The sequence below is a fragment of the Fopius arisanus genome, unplaced genomic scaffold (assembly GCF_000806365.1).
Source record: "Fopius arisanus strain USDA-PBARC FA_bdor unplaced genomic scaffold, ASM80636v1 scaffold00081, whole genome shotgun sequence".
Lineage (NCBI taxonomy): Eukaryota > Metazoa > Arthropoda > Insecta > Hymenoptera > Braconidae > Fopius > Fopius arisanus.
This window is the reverse complement of record NW_011887820.1, coordinates 564601-581292: the sequence shown is the minus strand read 5'-3', so window position 1 is coordinate 581292 and position 16692 is coordinate 564601. Positions and strand designations below refer to the sequence as shown.

General features: G+C 33.0%; 1 protein-coding gene across 1 annotated transcript; it reads left to right on the top strand.

The window, feature by feature from the left end:
• Window positions 1-246: 246 nt before the first annotated feature.
• On the top strand, window positions 247-15028 carry Pdzd8 (PDZ domain containing 8). Its single transcript, XM_011311066.1, has 8 exons — window positions 247-1685; window positions 3003-3458; window positions 4251-5268; window positions 7056-7306; window positions 8827-9033; window positions 10567-10710; window positions 13476-13658; window positions 14223-15028. Exons 1-8 carry the CDS (start codon window positions 1305-1307, stop codon window positions 14439-14441), a joined length of 2859 nt encoding a protein of 952 aa, XP_011309368.1. The 5' UTR covers window positions 247-1304; the 3' UTR covers window positions 14442-15028.
• Window positions 15029-16692: the final 1664 nt, after the last annotated feature.

Below are 16692 nucleotides of genomic sequence, written 5' to 3'. Positions count from 1 at the left end.
CCAAAGTAATTAGGAATCCGAATTTCGGAGTAAATTATCTTTTCTAGATAATCCACCCGAGCCTTAAGGTCCGGGTGGATTATCTATCGAACGTCGACATTTGTTTAAATTTTATCTTCTTGACCTAAAATGCATTAAAATTTGGGATGAATTTTGTGTTGCGGGAAGCACTTGAATGGACATGAAAAAATAATGAAAAAAAATAGAAAAAATTATTGAAGGGCGCTAAAGATCGATATTATTTAAAAGAGATTTACCATGTTTGCTAAAAAATAATAAAAAATACGTAGCTTACTATTGCATCTAGCTGTCACTCAATCCTCTGGAGAGCAATGCTAAGCCGCGTAATTTTTATTATTTTTTTGTAAACTTGGTAGATTACATTTATAATAAATATTAAAAAAGCAACGATTGGTTTCCAAATTTCCTTGACACAATTCTTTCTCACTGTTTCAGTTTAATCAACACTTTTCAATAACAATTGATGAAAAGTAATTGTTGCAAGTAATTACATCCGAGGAGCATAACAAAAGCAACAATTCATGTTCATCCCTGAGGACTAAATTCGAACAAGAAAATCTGCATTCAAAAATTCCATGAATTACCGCGCGGATTGAGGCCCACCCCACCTGTCAAAATCAGCTGATCACATGAGTAGTGAGTACTGCAGCTCCTTATCGATCGATACACGCGATTATCAAATAAACCGGTGCTTTCCAAAAAAAAAAAAAATCACATTTCATCACCTCAAATCTGAAAAAGAGCCCATAACCTATCAGCAACAATAAATAAACAATAATGATTAAAAATTGATCTCCCAATGAGAACAACTAGACAGTCATACACCGGAAAGCACATCGCATCATACCTTTCAATATGGCTGCGCAAATCAATAATGAGAGTAACTCATCAGAAGACAGAGAAAAATTCACAACTCCATCGACTCCACGTCCACATCTGTACATAAATCACAAGTACCAATTTCGAGAATCAAAATACTAGGATAAATAATATACGTTCGACTAGTGTAACGAGTGTAATCATCAGATTATCAATTAAAAGAAGAATATCCAAGTGATTATGAAGAATGCAGAGAGAATAATTGATGGTATAAATAATTATTTCTCAGAGAGCAGTTGGATCTAGTGCAGGATCTTGTTGAGATGCAGAAATGACAGATGGGTGACATTGATATCAATTTGACGAGTGAAAATATTATCGAGTCATATTATATTTTTAAATAGAAAATACATTATGATAGTAACAATACACGATTGAGGAAGCTAATTTAGCGTCCATTTACTATGGACTTATTTCTGATGCTCATTCTGGCTGTGATTACATTCATTTGTGGTATAATATGTACCCTGGTCGTCGAATTTTATATATTGAAGATTTATGTAGAGTCAGCACCACCAGCAGAACCACCAGGTAAACCACCTCCACAGGGAAAAGCCGAATTACCTGATGAATTGGCCAAGGATCTCAATAAGGAGAGACAACACACCAGTAGACAGAATCTACAGGGCAATGAAAATTTGGCTATTAATTTGACACTTCAGTTTTTATTCAATGAGCTGAGAAATGCTGAGAGGGTCAGGTTGTGGATGTACAGAAAATTGAATAATGAATTTAAGGAGCTACTCACACAGACTACCACTGGGAGACTCTTTGATAGTGTTCAGGTAATTTATTTTCAATTATTCGAGAGAATTGAGATTTATTTCTGTTGATAAATCGGTAATTGGGACAAGTGAGTTTTTCGGTTCTCCAGTTTTTTGCGAATATCTCGGTGCTGACGGGAGATATACATATTTTAGTTATATGTTTTTTTGTAGAGAATTGTGAGCTCTATATAAAAGATTTTTACGAAAATATCCATATTTTTTGCCAATCCCGAGATATTTGGGAAAACTCATGGAATTAGTTCATGAAAAATATTTCTCGCGTGACGAAAATTTTGATAATTGAATTATTTCCACTAAAAATGTTGTACTTTGCAATTATATCACGTAATACGTAGACAACATCTCAAAATCAATATGTTAATTCGTAGTTACTAATTAATAATCCATAAGTAATGAAGGCCAAAGGGTAGTCCTGAGCGGATTAAGTTCTCAAAATTAGTATTGCAGTAAAAATTAGTACTAATTTCGTTTATCTAAAAATTATTTTGTATTGAATTATTGCTGAAATTTAGTTGTCGATATTAATTAAAATTCAATCCATTGACTAACTCATTAATTATTAATTAACATTTAATGATAAGATAAAATCCATTAACTAACACACTAGTTATTAATTAAGTAAGATTAATTCTATGTTTTTATTTTGTAGAAAATTTCAATAATAATTTTAATACTTTATAGAATTATATGAAAAATAAAATTAATACAGTTTTTATTTATTTTTTGTTTGAAAATAAATTTCGTATAGATTTCTTTAATCGACAATTAATATCGAGAAATCGATAAATTTGTATTGGTTCTCATTATTGAGAGAAAAATAGAGATAATCGTGATGATTAAAATTAAAATTGAATAATTAAAATTTTTATTCCACTTAGGAGATTGCGATTCCTATTCTAAAAGGGATACGTTTGACACAATCGATTATCTCGAAAATCTCGAAATCATGAAGCCACGATTCCTTATTGGTCCGTTTAAAATGGCGCGAAATTACAAATCCTTTTCTAAAAGGGCCACGCTTGACACAATCGATTATCTCGAAAATCTCGAAATCATGAAGCCACGATTCCTTATTGGTCCGTTTAAAATGGCGCGAGATTACAAATCCTTTTCTAAAAGGGACACGCTTGACACAATCGATTATCTCGAAAATCTCGAAATCATGAAGCCACGATTCCTTATTGGTCCGTTTAAAATGGTGCGAGATTACAAAGTCGTAACTTTTATACAGAAATCGTATTATATCCGCGCGCTGGCGCGCGGTACGGATTCTTGTATAACATTAAAGTGAAATAACTGTGATTTTTATTTCAGTTACGTGATTTAGATCTTGGCACGCAGTTTCCTATGATCAAGGGCCTCGAAGTTGATGATTCCGTCATAAATCGAGACACTGGACTGCTCGAGACTCTTGATCTATCCTTGGATCTCCACTACTCCGGGAACTTTCAACTGTCAATAGATGTAAAAATGTTACTTGGAAAGACTGCCTACTTATCACTTCAAGTTAAAAGAGTCAGTGGAAGAGCTAGACTCCAGTTTACTCGAATTCCGTACACCCACTGGTCTTTGAGTTTTTACTCGGATCCAGTACTCGAACTGGAAGTTCAATCTCAGTTTCAAGGACGGCAATTGCAGCCCCAGATAATATCCCTTATCACAGGACAGATCAGACGGGCAATTAGAAGAAAGCACACATTACCGCGATATAAAATGCGGTACAAACCATTTTTCCGTCGACTGAACGATGAGGACATTGATTTATCAGAGGTAATCCATCAAATTATTATTTTATTGTTTTATATTAAAGATTATTTCTATATTATCACCACAAAATTAAAGCTGCATCCGAATAAATGTAGTGAATTTAAGTTCAATTACCCTAGAAAAGAAATTTTATAAAGTCTTTTATAATGTTGAAAAAATGAATGACCGAAAGTAAAAATATTGGATTTTCAATTTGATATTAATACACATTTTCTAATACCCAGGTCCTCCATTTATGAGTTAAAAGTCAAAGGTCATGTCTGAAAAAATAGAATAAAAGATGAGAAATCCCATGACCTTTTCCTCGCAGTTAATTTTAATTTCTGGAGATTAAAGAGAAATTAAATGTCGTATCGTCAGCTCATAATCAATATAAACACATAAATATTATAATAATTCTCTCCACTATTTTCATGGAGAACTGGAATTGTAATCGTTGAAGAATCGACTTCAATATAATTGTCATCAATATCTGTTTTAGTATTTTCAATTTATTCATCCTTCTAGTAATCTTCATTTGTTGGTGTAAATTATCTAAATTACTAGATTTCGTATTATTACTTTTATTTCGTCGAATTCTCCATCGACTGGGGATTTATCATTTATTTTTATACGGATTATTATCTGCATTGGTTTGATTTAATTTTTCCACCTAATAATTTCAATAATTGATTATTAATTCTGGCTTTGATGCTGCTGATAATTTTTCAGGTGACCACTCGGAAATGGATTGCTAATTTATCATAAAAAATAATTATACCATTTGTAATAAAAGATTAATTCCACTTGTTTCAGGTTGTGACGGCTCAGCTGACCCCTGGTCTCCTGGAAGTTGGTTTGATAGAAGTAGGAAGACTGCATCTGCCCCCGACGATATTTCCCACAGAAGATTTACCTCAGGTCGACATTTACTGCACCATCAGCGTGGATTCCACTCCCTGGGTGTACCTCACCCAGTACGGAGGTGTTCCCTACATGGTTCTGGACCTAATAATCAGCAAACCAAACTCCCACCAGCTTGGTGTCGTCTTCAAGCAGGAAGTCATTCCAGAAATTGGTCAGAATTGCGTCGTAGTCGAGACGATAGTCTCAGGGAGTCCAGCAGCAATTGCAGAGATGAAAAAGTCTGACATTCTCGTGGCAGTTGATGGCAAGAGGATTTCCAACATGACACAAGTGGTAAAACTCGTGAAGAGCGCAGCTCAACGGAGATTTATCATCAGAGTTGAGAGAAGATACACGAAATTTGATAATGAAAAGCCCCATATTAAACCAGAAGTTGATAAAACATTGGTAAATGCTGATAAGAAAATCAAAAATGAATTGAATGTCGAGAGTCAAGTGAAGTTCTCGGATTTGCGGGAGTGTGGGGATTTCGAGGGCTCGGATAAGTCTGAGGGTGGAATTAAACTATTTAGAAGACGAAAGAGCAGTTTTCAGGTGTCTGATGATTTTGTTCACATTCCTGACACCCCGTCCAGAAGGATATCTACTACTTCCACTCACTCTACGTCCAGCAATCCTGTTGTCAGTGGTGATGATTTTATGGCACCCTCACTCACTGATTTGTATTCGACTACCAGAGATAAATCTTATGCATCGTTGATAAATTTCGAGGAGACCAGAAATTTTCGAATCGATAATGAATTGCAGTACTTGAATATTGGGGTCTGGGCCAAGTGTCGAGGGAGGGAGGGACCACCCAAAATTATTGGGTACATCAATACACCGATTAAACTTATTCTTGCTCAGTGCTCTACTAATAATACTGGGCATTACTTGAAGTGCCAGGCCCTTTTGCCACCTGATACAGGTAATTATGCATCACCTTTAAATGTTATGGAGAGTAATATTCATTGTCGAAACATTAACAACTAAAATATTACGTGAAAATTCAAAATTTTCGAAAAAGTATCAGGAGAACATCAGAATCAAGGAGGTGTTTACGGAAATTTACACATTCAAAATCTTTGAAAAAGTATCAGAAGAACATGGATATGAAGGAGGTATTCACTGAAATTTTTTAATTTAAAATTTCTGAAAAAATATCAGGTGAACATGAGAATCAAGGAGGTATTACTGAAATTTATAAATTCAAAATTTTCGAAAAAGTATCAGGAGAGCATGAGAATCGAGGAGGTATTCACTAAAATTTGATATTTCGAAATTTTTCGAAAAGTATTAAGGGAGCATGAAAATGGAAGCGGTATTCACTGAAAATTGACAATTCGAAATTTTTCGAAAAGTATCAGGAGAATATGCAAATCGAGGAGGTATTCATTGAAATTGATAAATTCGAAATTTTTGAAAAAATATCAGGGGAGCGTGACAATCGAGGAGGTATTCACTGAAAATGAAAAACTCAATATTTTCAAAAAAGTATCAGGGGAGCAGAAAAATCGAGGAGGTATTCACTGGAATTGAAAAATTAAAAATTTTCAAAAAAGTATCAGGGGAACATGAAAATCGAGAAGGTATTCACTGAAATTGAAGAATTCGATATTTTGCAAAAAATATCAGGGGAGCATGAAAATCGAGGGAGTATTCACTGAAATTGAAAAATTAAAAAATTTCAAAAAACTATCAGGGGAGCATGAAAAACCAGGAGGTATTCACCGAAATTTGAAAATTCAAAAGTTACATAAAAGCATCAGAGGAGCATGAAAATCGAGGAGGTATTCACTAAAATTTGATATTTCGAAATTTTTCGAAAAGTATTAGGGGAGCATGAAAATGGAAGCGGTATTCACTGAAAATTGACAATTCGAAATTTTTCGAAAAGTATCAGGGGGGCATGAAAATCAAGGAGGTATTCACTGAAATGTGAAAATTCTAAATTTTCGAAATTTTTTAATATCAGGGGAGCATGGAAATCGAGGAGGTATTCACCGAAATTTGAAAATTCGAAATCTTTGGAAAAGTATCAGGGGAGCATGAAAATCGCAAATGCATTCACTGAAATTTTCAAATTCAAAATTTTCAACATGAATATCGAGGAGGCATTTCCTGAAATTTAGAAATTAAAAATTTTCGAAACAGTATCAGGAGAACATGGAAATAGAGAAGGTGTTCACTGAAATTGCCAAATTCGTTATTATCGAAAAAGTATCAGGAGAACATGGAAATAGAGAAGGTATTCACTGAAATTACCGAATTCGAAATCATCATAAAAGTATCAGGAGAACATGAAAATCGAGGAGGTATTCGCTAAAATTTAGAAATTGAAAATTTTCGAAAAAGTATCAGGAGAACATGTAAATAGAGAAGATATTCACTAAAATTGCCAAATTCGAAATTATCGAAAAAGTATCAGGAGAACATGAAAATAGAAAAGATATTCACTGAAATAGCCAAATTCGAAATGATCGAAAAAGTATCAGGAGAACATGAAAATTGAGGAGGTATTCGCTAAAATTTAGAAATTGAAAATTTTCGAAAAAGTCTCAGGAGAACATGAGAATTGAGAATGTGTTATGTGAAAATATCATGCGTTATAATATCATTGACTGCGAAATTTTTTATAAATAGGTAATGTTTGAAATCTTCTTCTGCATTATTATATATTGCTCTCTATAATTTCAAAGAACTTTCTTTTTTCAGCATCAAGTTTCAACTCGAAACTGCAGGGATATTCTGGATTTGATCCCACTCTTTGCTATGGAGATATCCTTTTGTCCTACGACTGGATATCCAGCGAACCTCAAAGGAGAAACACAAATGCTGATATTAAAAAAGAAACTGGAACACCGAAGCATGTGCCACATGTCAGTGAAGTCACTGATAAGAAGCCACATGATTTTATTCGAACGCATTTCCATCGAGCCACGCATTGCGATTTTTGCTCTAAAAAGGTAAATTTTGAAATTACAATTTTATAAATAAATATTTCTGTTGTGAAGTGAGGAACTACGATGACAACGTTTTTTTAGGCCGTGTTTTAGCCGATTTCTCGGAATTGTAGACAGATATAATCATTTTCGTAAATACCGTGTTTGGTGACGGACGTTGATTTTTGGGTCGTCGAGCGTTGGAAAATTGGAAAATGTGTGTTGGGAAGAGGGGAAAAATGAAATACACCCGAGATATAAAACACTTCGTGTTTAATGGTCACTTGTCTCGAATATATACAAAAATATACAATAATTGTTGGGTTAACGTTCCGTAAACCAAACGGTCAATCGATTTGATTTTTTTTCTGTATTTCCTCCCACGATGTATATTCCACGTTTTTTTATTTCTGAAACTGTCGAGCCGTTGATTTTTAAAAAATTCTAATCGGCAAAACTCCATTTAAACACGTGTTAAATCACTCGAATTTCAAAAATTTATATCTCAAGTTCAAAACGGTCAATTGCAAACGGAAAAGGCTCATTTTGCTGCTAATTTTTCAAACTATTCACCATAAAATTTCTAACGAAAACTGTCGAAAAAAAATTCTACGCGACAACAACCTTAAACAATAAATTCACGTTAATTAGTTGAGAAATGCGTTGTGCGTCGGTTAGAGACAGGCTCGCGAGGAATCGTTAACGGGTGAATCGTTAAATCGTCACGGAAAGTTGAGATGCGTATTCTAAGACATTGACTGTACGAGTAAAATTTTTGAGGGGTCTCAAGCTCGTTGGTGATCGAGGGTCACCGATCCGATGAACCCCGGAAGTATCCGAAATTAATCGATCACTTGTCGTCGAGTTGGGGGGCGTTTTTGATGTCTACTTTAAACACACCGTTTTTGAAGTTCTCGTGATACTCTATGGAAATTTTTTTTGCAAAAATATTGCTGTCTTTCTTCAATTCAAAGATATTCACCGAAAGAAATACTTTTTTTTAAGCTCAAGTATTATTTTCAAATCTTTCATTATTAAATCGCCAAAAATCAAAAACTCTTTCTCATTTTGCATAAAATGATCAATACACTTAAAAAAAATAATATTAGAAATGTTATTACAATATTACAAATACTAATACTCAAAATTATAATTATGAAAAGATTGATAATGTCGAAAAATCGTTGATTTCATTTCACATCTCTCAAAAAAATCAATATTTTTTATAAATAATTCCTTCTCTCAGTACAAGAGCTCTTGCCAGACGCGACCCAATTCTTTGCGTTCATTAATATCTCCATGACCAATTGTTTTTTGCGACTTTTTACAAATTTCAATTTCAATTTCAGGGATTCCAATCTTTTCTTTCGGAACCCAAAAAAATGAAAAAATTTCTTAAAATATCCAGAAAAGTAACTTTATTGCGGTTGAAGCTCAATACTATTAGCCCCCCCCCCCCACACACACACACACCCAATTACAAAGTTTTTCGATGGATTCAAAATTACAATAATGAAATATTTACTGTTCGACTCGATCACTAGATCTGGTTGAAAGATGCAGTGCAATGCCGCGACTGCGGAATGGTCTGTCACAAAAAATGTGAATTACGTTGTCAATCATCTGGTAATTGTGGTGCTGAGAGTCTAGCAACAATGGCCTTCGAGGTAGAGGAAGCAGAAGCAGCAGTTAGCATTGGTGGTGATATGGGACCCGAGATATCACTCACCAGTTGCGAAGAAAACGTTCAGGTACTGAACACATAGTACAAAACACTTCCATAGAAACAATTTTTCATTGAAGTCTGCAATTACGATCTCTTCTAGATAAAGCGACGAGAGTATTACTATGTTTATTTATTTATTAATTTATTTTCATATTTATTTATTCAATTGATGGCCATTTGTTATGATCAACTCATACTGACTTTTAAAAACAACAAGATCTCGTTCACTTGCTCATTATTTTTCAAATAAATAAATGGATAAATAAACAAATAAACAATCCGAGTATCATATTTGGTCATTGATATTAAATTAGAGGATAAAAGTTAATGCGTTCATTAAGAATTTAACTATCGACTGATAAAGATGTAAATATAGTTTGAGAAATGAAAGAAAATGTCACATTTGTTTGATTTTTGTTTTCATTTTTTTCAACCCTTTGGATTATGTAATTAGTAGATTTTGTTGATGATTGGGATCGAGGTGATGGGTTTCCAACAGCGGATATTGATGGATCAGAGAATTAATTAGCATTTGGTGAGGAAATTAATTCAATGAGTAAATGTGGAAAACGTTAAGGATGTTTAGCAATATTCAGCAAATCACATTTTTTTCATTTTTAGAAACATTCCTTTTTTTTTTATTCATTCTTTGATGTTACACAATATTAATCCGAATATTCCCTGTAGAAATAAATGAAGAAACTTTGAATTTATGAATCATCTACTGAAATACTGAAAATCTATGAGTAAATTATCTCTTTTTGTTTGGTTTTTGAGATAATTCTTTTCTGTTTTCCGTAAATGAACTTCGGAAGAGTAAATACATATTTCCCAAGTAAAAGAATAAGAATATTTAGGTACCATTTTGAAGAAAATTTTTTGCTCTTTGAAATTGCTTCAGTTGTATCTCATTTTATTGCGTGTCTGTCAAGTTCTTCAAGTTTTTTCCATATTTTTTCTGAAGGTCACGCTCCAAAATTCACGTTTATTGGTAATTATTATAGCATTTGACAAAATTTATGGGACTATATTATATATCATTTTGCAAATCTTGACAAGTTCAAATTGTTCTTAGATTTTTTCAATTTCATCGATTTGATCAAGAGTTATCGGCGAAGATGTGTCAAAATTCTCGTGTGATGTTTTGAAAAATAGTAATTCCGTTAAATAAAAATCTCTATAAGCTTTTATTATCTTCATAAATTCTCATGTATTTAATTTCCATGTACAAACTCATCGAGTATATAGTCCAAGCAGGAATTAAGAACGTCTGAAAAATAGGCTAATAATGAAATTTTAATCAACATTAAACTTATTAGATTTAATTACATACGAAATATTTAAAGCGTCCAACTATTAATTAACACATACGATAATGGGCAAAAGTATAACGAATCGAATGGTCACGAGTTGTCCATTCGATTTCAAAATAATATATGCGATTTAGATAAAAAAAATGATGGCGATAAAGAAAATCGCTTCATCTGTCGATGAAAAAAATGAATATTTTTTTGAATACTTGCGATTTTTGATAAACATCCTTAATGGTATTGATTAGGGAATGATGGCAGTCAAGGCCAGTATAGCAAATACACTGCTGGGATTGAAGAAAGCCGGAAGTACCAGTTGCCTAGCACCACCGACTTCACCAAGTGGTGGAGGATCTCGAAGTCTACCCCCAAGTCCCTGCTCATCCCGCAAGGTAGACCTTTCATTTCTTCGAAATTATCCTTTTTTCAGTGTCACTTCTGCCCCTCACCCATCCAAACATTCTCATGGCATTGGTTGATTCTATAAATGAATTATGGAATTTATCTACTGGAATATAAATTTGTGGGATTCTATAGAAATTCTGACTTTCTTTGGGATTTTTATTGGAATTCTATTGGAATTCCATAGAAATTCTATAGACTTTCTTCAGGAATTTCTATTGGAATTCTGTCGAAGAATTCGATTCGTGTTTTCAGGCAATTCTATTGGGCCCTTTTTAATGAACAGTTAATAGATTTTGAATTTCTATATGAATCTTTGAATCTTTCTACTGACATTTTTTTATATGGAAATTTTTTAAAGCCATTCTTTAATTCTTTCACATGATTTTTTTCATTTTGAATCCGAAAATTCGAGTGGAAAACTCAGAAAATTTGTATCTAAAAATGTTCATATAAAAATAAACAATAACGGAATTCGGAAATGTTCGAAATGTTTCAAAATAAAAAAATGTAATAAAAAACCCGAGCATTCGGCTTGAATTTTGAAAATCAAATTTCATTGATAAAAGCAAATCCAGTCTTGAATTATAAAATTTGTAACACTTTTCCTGATCTCGTCACGGAGAAAATTCTAATCGGTGAAACTCTATTTAAACACGTGTTAAATCACTTGAATTTCAAAAATTCATGTCCCAAATTCAAAAAAGTCAATGGCAAACGGAAAGGGCCCATTTTGTAGGTAATTTTTCGAACTAGTCCCCATAAAATTTTTAACAGTGATCTCACGATCTCGGAGTTGGAGACCGGGCTCGATGAGATCTGACCAATTACCTTGAGAATAAAATCATTGCCATCAGATTGTTCGACCATTCATGCAAAAATTTTTCGTCCAATCGACAATCGTCTGAACTCTCAACTTCTCTGTGGCATGTGTTCATCCAATAATAATCCTGTTACTAATAGAATTTCATCGATTTTTATTGGTAAGTAATTGTTAAATTGATTACAACAATATCAATGAATTTTCGACATGAAGAAACTACAGAATATTTCTGCGTTGTTCGAGTTCGCCACAGAAATAGGCAAAATAAAATAATTGCATTTTATTAATTAACCGCATCCTTAGTTAATAATAAGTCAAATTAACTATTTAGACCATTCTACCAGTTTCTATCCGAAAATCCGGCTTCAACATTATCAATTTTTATTTTTGGAGCTCCTTCGATCATTCGTATCTAGAAAACGAGATTTCCCAATTATGGGAGGTCCATCGCTTCAATTGATCGGGTTTCACGTGATTATTCATCTTTATTTTGAAATTGTTCCCTCAAATTCAACATATTTAAAAGTGTTTGAAAAAAAAAAATAAAAACACAGGTTTCTGTCGGAAATTTTCTTAATTTTCCGCAAATGATAGTAATTTTTTGCTACATTTCGTTCTCATAGGAAAAATCAGAAAGAAAACATAAAACTTGAATTTTCACCATGCACTCCATCGTTTTTTGAAAATCTGATTTTTTTCAGATAATTTAAAACATTTTGGATCAATAGTATATTTCTCACCTAGGGAGGAAATATAGATAAGTCTTCCCCACAGACCCCCAAACAAATATCGATAATGTTGAAGCCGGATTTGCGTACAGGAAATGGTAGAATGGTCAATTATTAATTTTTTAAATGGCATGTAGTACATCGTAATCGTCTTTATGATTTTTATATCCGCTAAAGCCACGAATTACTATATTATTATATATTATTATTATATATAATATATTTTGTTTTATCTTGAATTATTTGATAGATTTGATAAATCCGATCGATGAACATGGAGTAATCAAGTGTTACATTGAAATTATTCATATGAATTGTAAAAATCATATATCTTTAGAAAAGAAAGAGAGGGCAAGGTTCTGTACCTCTACCCAAGTGTAAATAATGACAAACTTTATGACTTGATCAATTAATTTAATGCAATCAAGTTCCAACACAATGGGGAAAAAATTTACATTTATATACCATACGTGCGTGAAACCCCGCCGGTTTCAATTGGGTGTTAACGCAGAAAGAAAGTGAGGTGTGAAACCCTACTATACATGTCTATAATCCCTGACGTAACCCCTGAGCATGCGCAAATGCTCGAATCGATGCGCAGATCGATGTGCAAATGGTTATTGCGATATCATCGTGGGATTCCCCACATCAACTGCGCATCGACTCATAAGATCAACCAGTCCCTTGTTGTTATCGACATAACTTGCAATATCCTGACGTTTCATTTATTTATTCAATAAAAAAAAAAATTAAATAGACAATTATTTCCATACCTCTAAGTTTTTAAACTTCATGTGAATCGTCCGAGTCTTTTTTTTTATTTTTGATTTTGATTTTGCTTTTGGTGTCTACTTCACCAGTCGGGGGGACCACCACCCCCCCCCCCCCCCCTCCGGACCCTATTTCAACCACCGAACAGCCATTTCTCACATACATACGCACTTATGGTATAAAACAGTATACGCCACTCTTACGGGGTACTTCAAGTCAAAACAGTATTCAGTACAAATTACGGAAATTACGCAATTTTTCACTGAACGTTCCGTAATTTTGACTGAATACTGTTTTGAATTTTTGGCAGATTACAGAACGGCCATGTAATTTATATGAAATTTTTCTCTCCATGCAGTGTATCGGAAATTGACTTCCAACTCTCTTCTTTGATAATAGTGATAAGTTGAAATTTCTTTACAAAAATACGCAGAATTCACTGATTGGAGGACTTGGAATAAGCAGTGATTTATTGGAGGGTGCAGAGCCAAGTGTCGCAGCGCCTTTGATTTCGGGTGAATTAGACGATGGTCTTATGTCACGTGCTAAAGAAACTGGGAAATTTTTATTCAAAGACTTACAAGCCGAGGAAAGAATTGATAAAATCAATTCCATGGTGAGAAATGAAAGAACTATTAATTAGGGGAGCGCCAAAATTAGTTTGGAATCTGGATTCCGAAATTTATTGACTAAACTAAAAAACTGTTTAATAAAATTAATCAAGCGGGAAGAATTACATAGAAAAAAATGAGATAAGAAGCAACCCACATTTTCAATAAAGTATTTAAAAAAAAATAATACAATAACCGGTAACATTATTTAAACAATTTAACAACTTAGAAGGATTGCTGGGTTCTTGAAGTCTTTGACAAATTTTTGATCCAATTGACGCCATACAATAATGGTTTCCAAAAAGGCATGATCGTGCAATAATTTCCTGCGTTCTTTCGAAATTTTTCGGAAATTTGTAGGGCTTGAAAAAATGGCAGGGATATTATTGCACGTTTATAAAATTTCTGGGCTCATGAGATACTGAAAAAATTTGATCAACAATTCGTCAGAAAAATAAATCGATGCGATGTTTGTCCCTTGAAAAATGATTTTTGTATATTAATTTTTCTGTTATGTATATGATTTTTTTTTTCAATTTTTATTCACTGAATCAATTGAATATTCGCAGATGGGGAAATTGAAGGCGGCGCTTGACGTAGAAACTACCTCAAGACTAGAACTATCTCACAGCACTGACCTTGACAGTGTCAAATTGATAACACAAAGTGATCTTCGAGTACAAGGACTTTCAGTGTTATTATTGCATTATTGCGCCGGTTTACAACATGCCCAAGAGCTCATCAATCGGCCTGAAGTCAAAACCGACTCACAAGATACGAAAAAATAACAATTGAGACGAAAAATTAAAAAAAAACACTAATATCCGTTGCCTTAAATTATTTTTAGCATAAATATCAACATTATGGTCAATATTCGTGGCAATTACCATAGTGCAATTTTAAAAAATAAATCTGCTGCCAACTCAACTCTTGCCGTTTTTGGTATTAATTAATTAAACAATTATTTGCCATTCATTTTTTAATGAATTAATGTAGTTACGCATTTTCGATATTTTTGCTTGGAGATTATTGTACGAATTTATACTAATGATATTTCGAATATTACGTCTGCACATGTCAATTTTAATGTAATACTTGATATCATAATCGTGCACCGACCATCAAAGATTATAATTGCATTAGTCTAGGGAGAATTAATCAAATTAAAAAATTTTGAAGTATCGCTTGAGTTGAGGATAATAGGGGTATGGACACTTTTTTTAATTTGACTTCAATTTTATGCAAAAAGGATATATAAACACTTTCCGAGGGGATACGATATCTCAGCGATTCTGATGATTTTAAGGTTGTTGTCGCGTAGAATTTTTTTTCGACAGTTTTCGTTAAAAATTTTATGGTGAATAGTTTGAAAAATTAGCAACAAAATGAGCCTTTTCCGTTTGCAATTGACCGTTTTGAACTTGAGATATAAATTTTTGAAATTCGAGTGATTTAACACGTGTTTAAATGGAGTTTTGCCGATTAGAATTTTTTAAAAATCAACGGCTCGACAGTTTCAGAAATAAAAAAAAAAGTGGAATATACATCGTGGGAGGAAATACAGAAAAAAAAATCAAATCGATTGACCGTTTGGTTTACGGAATATAATTATCGGAAATTCATAAATTTATATAATTGAAAATAGTTAATATGGAAAATATATAGTTATGCTTTAGCTATCCATGCACAATGCAATCAATCAAGTGAGACTATATACCGCTAAAAGATTGTGTTCTAAACTGGCCCGTTTTACAGCGGATAAACTTTTTACAGAGACTGTCGCGCGACAACCACCTTAAAATATTTGTAGCAACTCAACGTTGCTACACTCGAGCTAACAATTCAATATCACTCGAGATATTCGCGATTTAAATTGGAGGCTTATGCGGAGAATTAAGGTTCTATATTTTATCACCTGGTCTTAGATGGACACTTGAATTGGGAAAGGTCCGGTGCCGGAGCCAAGACTCCTGTCCAGAGTGAAAATGACATCAACACACACGATTGGTAATTAACAATGATGGTTCAACTATTTATTCAATGCAACATTTTCGTATAGAATTGATATCTATAGAATTGTATAAAAACTACAGAGTCTATCCTGTTGATACTAAAATAAAATACTGAAAAATGGTTTAAGGTACTTCTATGCCCGGCAACTCCTCGATGATAACGATCACGATGATGGATTCTCTCGAAAAGTATTTATACGACATATATCCTTTTCGCACAAATTCGAAATCATTAAAAAGCACCCCAAAAAAATTTCAAAACATTATCTCCAAAAGTTGATTCAGATACCCCAAAATTGTCCGAAACAGAAAAATTATCCTCTTGGAAAGTATCCGCACAACCTTCTTACACAAAATTAAATTTGAATCCAAAAAAGTGTCAACGACCGTTTTTCCTCACATCAAGTGATAATCGTAATAAAATTTTATCAGAGAACACCAACGTAAGACTCAAAGAAGAGAATGCTGAAGATATAATGAATTCTCACGAGGATGTCTTCATTCTAGATGTTACCAGGTTGTGATAAAAATTATTAATAAAAACCTAGAGATTAAAAATATCCAAATATAAACCATAATAGACGTAATTACAAAATTATTATCAATATACAATGCGATATTTATGCTTAATGTTATTTATGAAAATGTATATGTGACAAATGGTGCTTTAACCGTAATGGCCATTCAAATAGCCAACGAATTGAGGAAATATCAGTTATTATCAAAAGTGTACGTGTTAGATATGATGAAAATTGAAATATTGCCATTTCAATTGCGCACCAGAGATGTTTATTCGGGATTATGTATTATTATCGGATTGTATCAGTTGATTGTATCAATCTTTGATTCTAATAAAATTATTACATTCATCGAATTATCTCGACATTTCTTGTTTCAACATTAAAATATGAAGTTTTCTTTCTCTGCCATTTTTAAAGAATTTCATTGGCAAGCATCTTATTTAACAAAATCTCATTGTGATATTCGCTCTTCTTTTTCTTCTTCCTAATGAAATAATTAATCCACT

Coding starts and splice junctions, on each gene's coding strand:
- Pdzd8 (XM_011311066.1), top strand. CDS start 1,305: ATGGACTTATTTCTGATGCTCATTCTGGCTGTGATTACATTCATTTGT. Junction 9,034..10,566: donor GTTGCGAAGAAAACGTTCAG/GTACTGAACACA, acceptor GGTATTGATTAG/GGAATGATGGCAGTCAAGGC. Junction 10,711..13,475: donor GTCCCTGCTCATCCCGCAAG/GTAGACCTTTCA, acceptor AAAAATACGCAG/AATTCACTGATTGGAGGACT.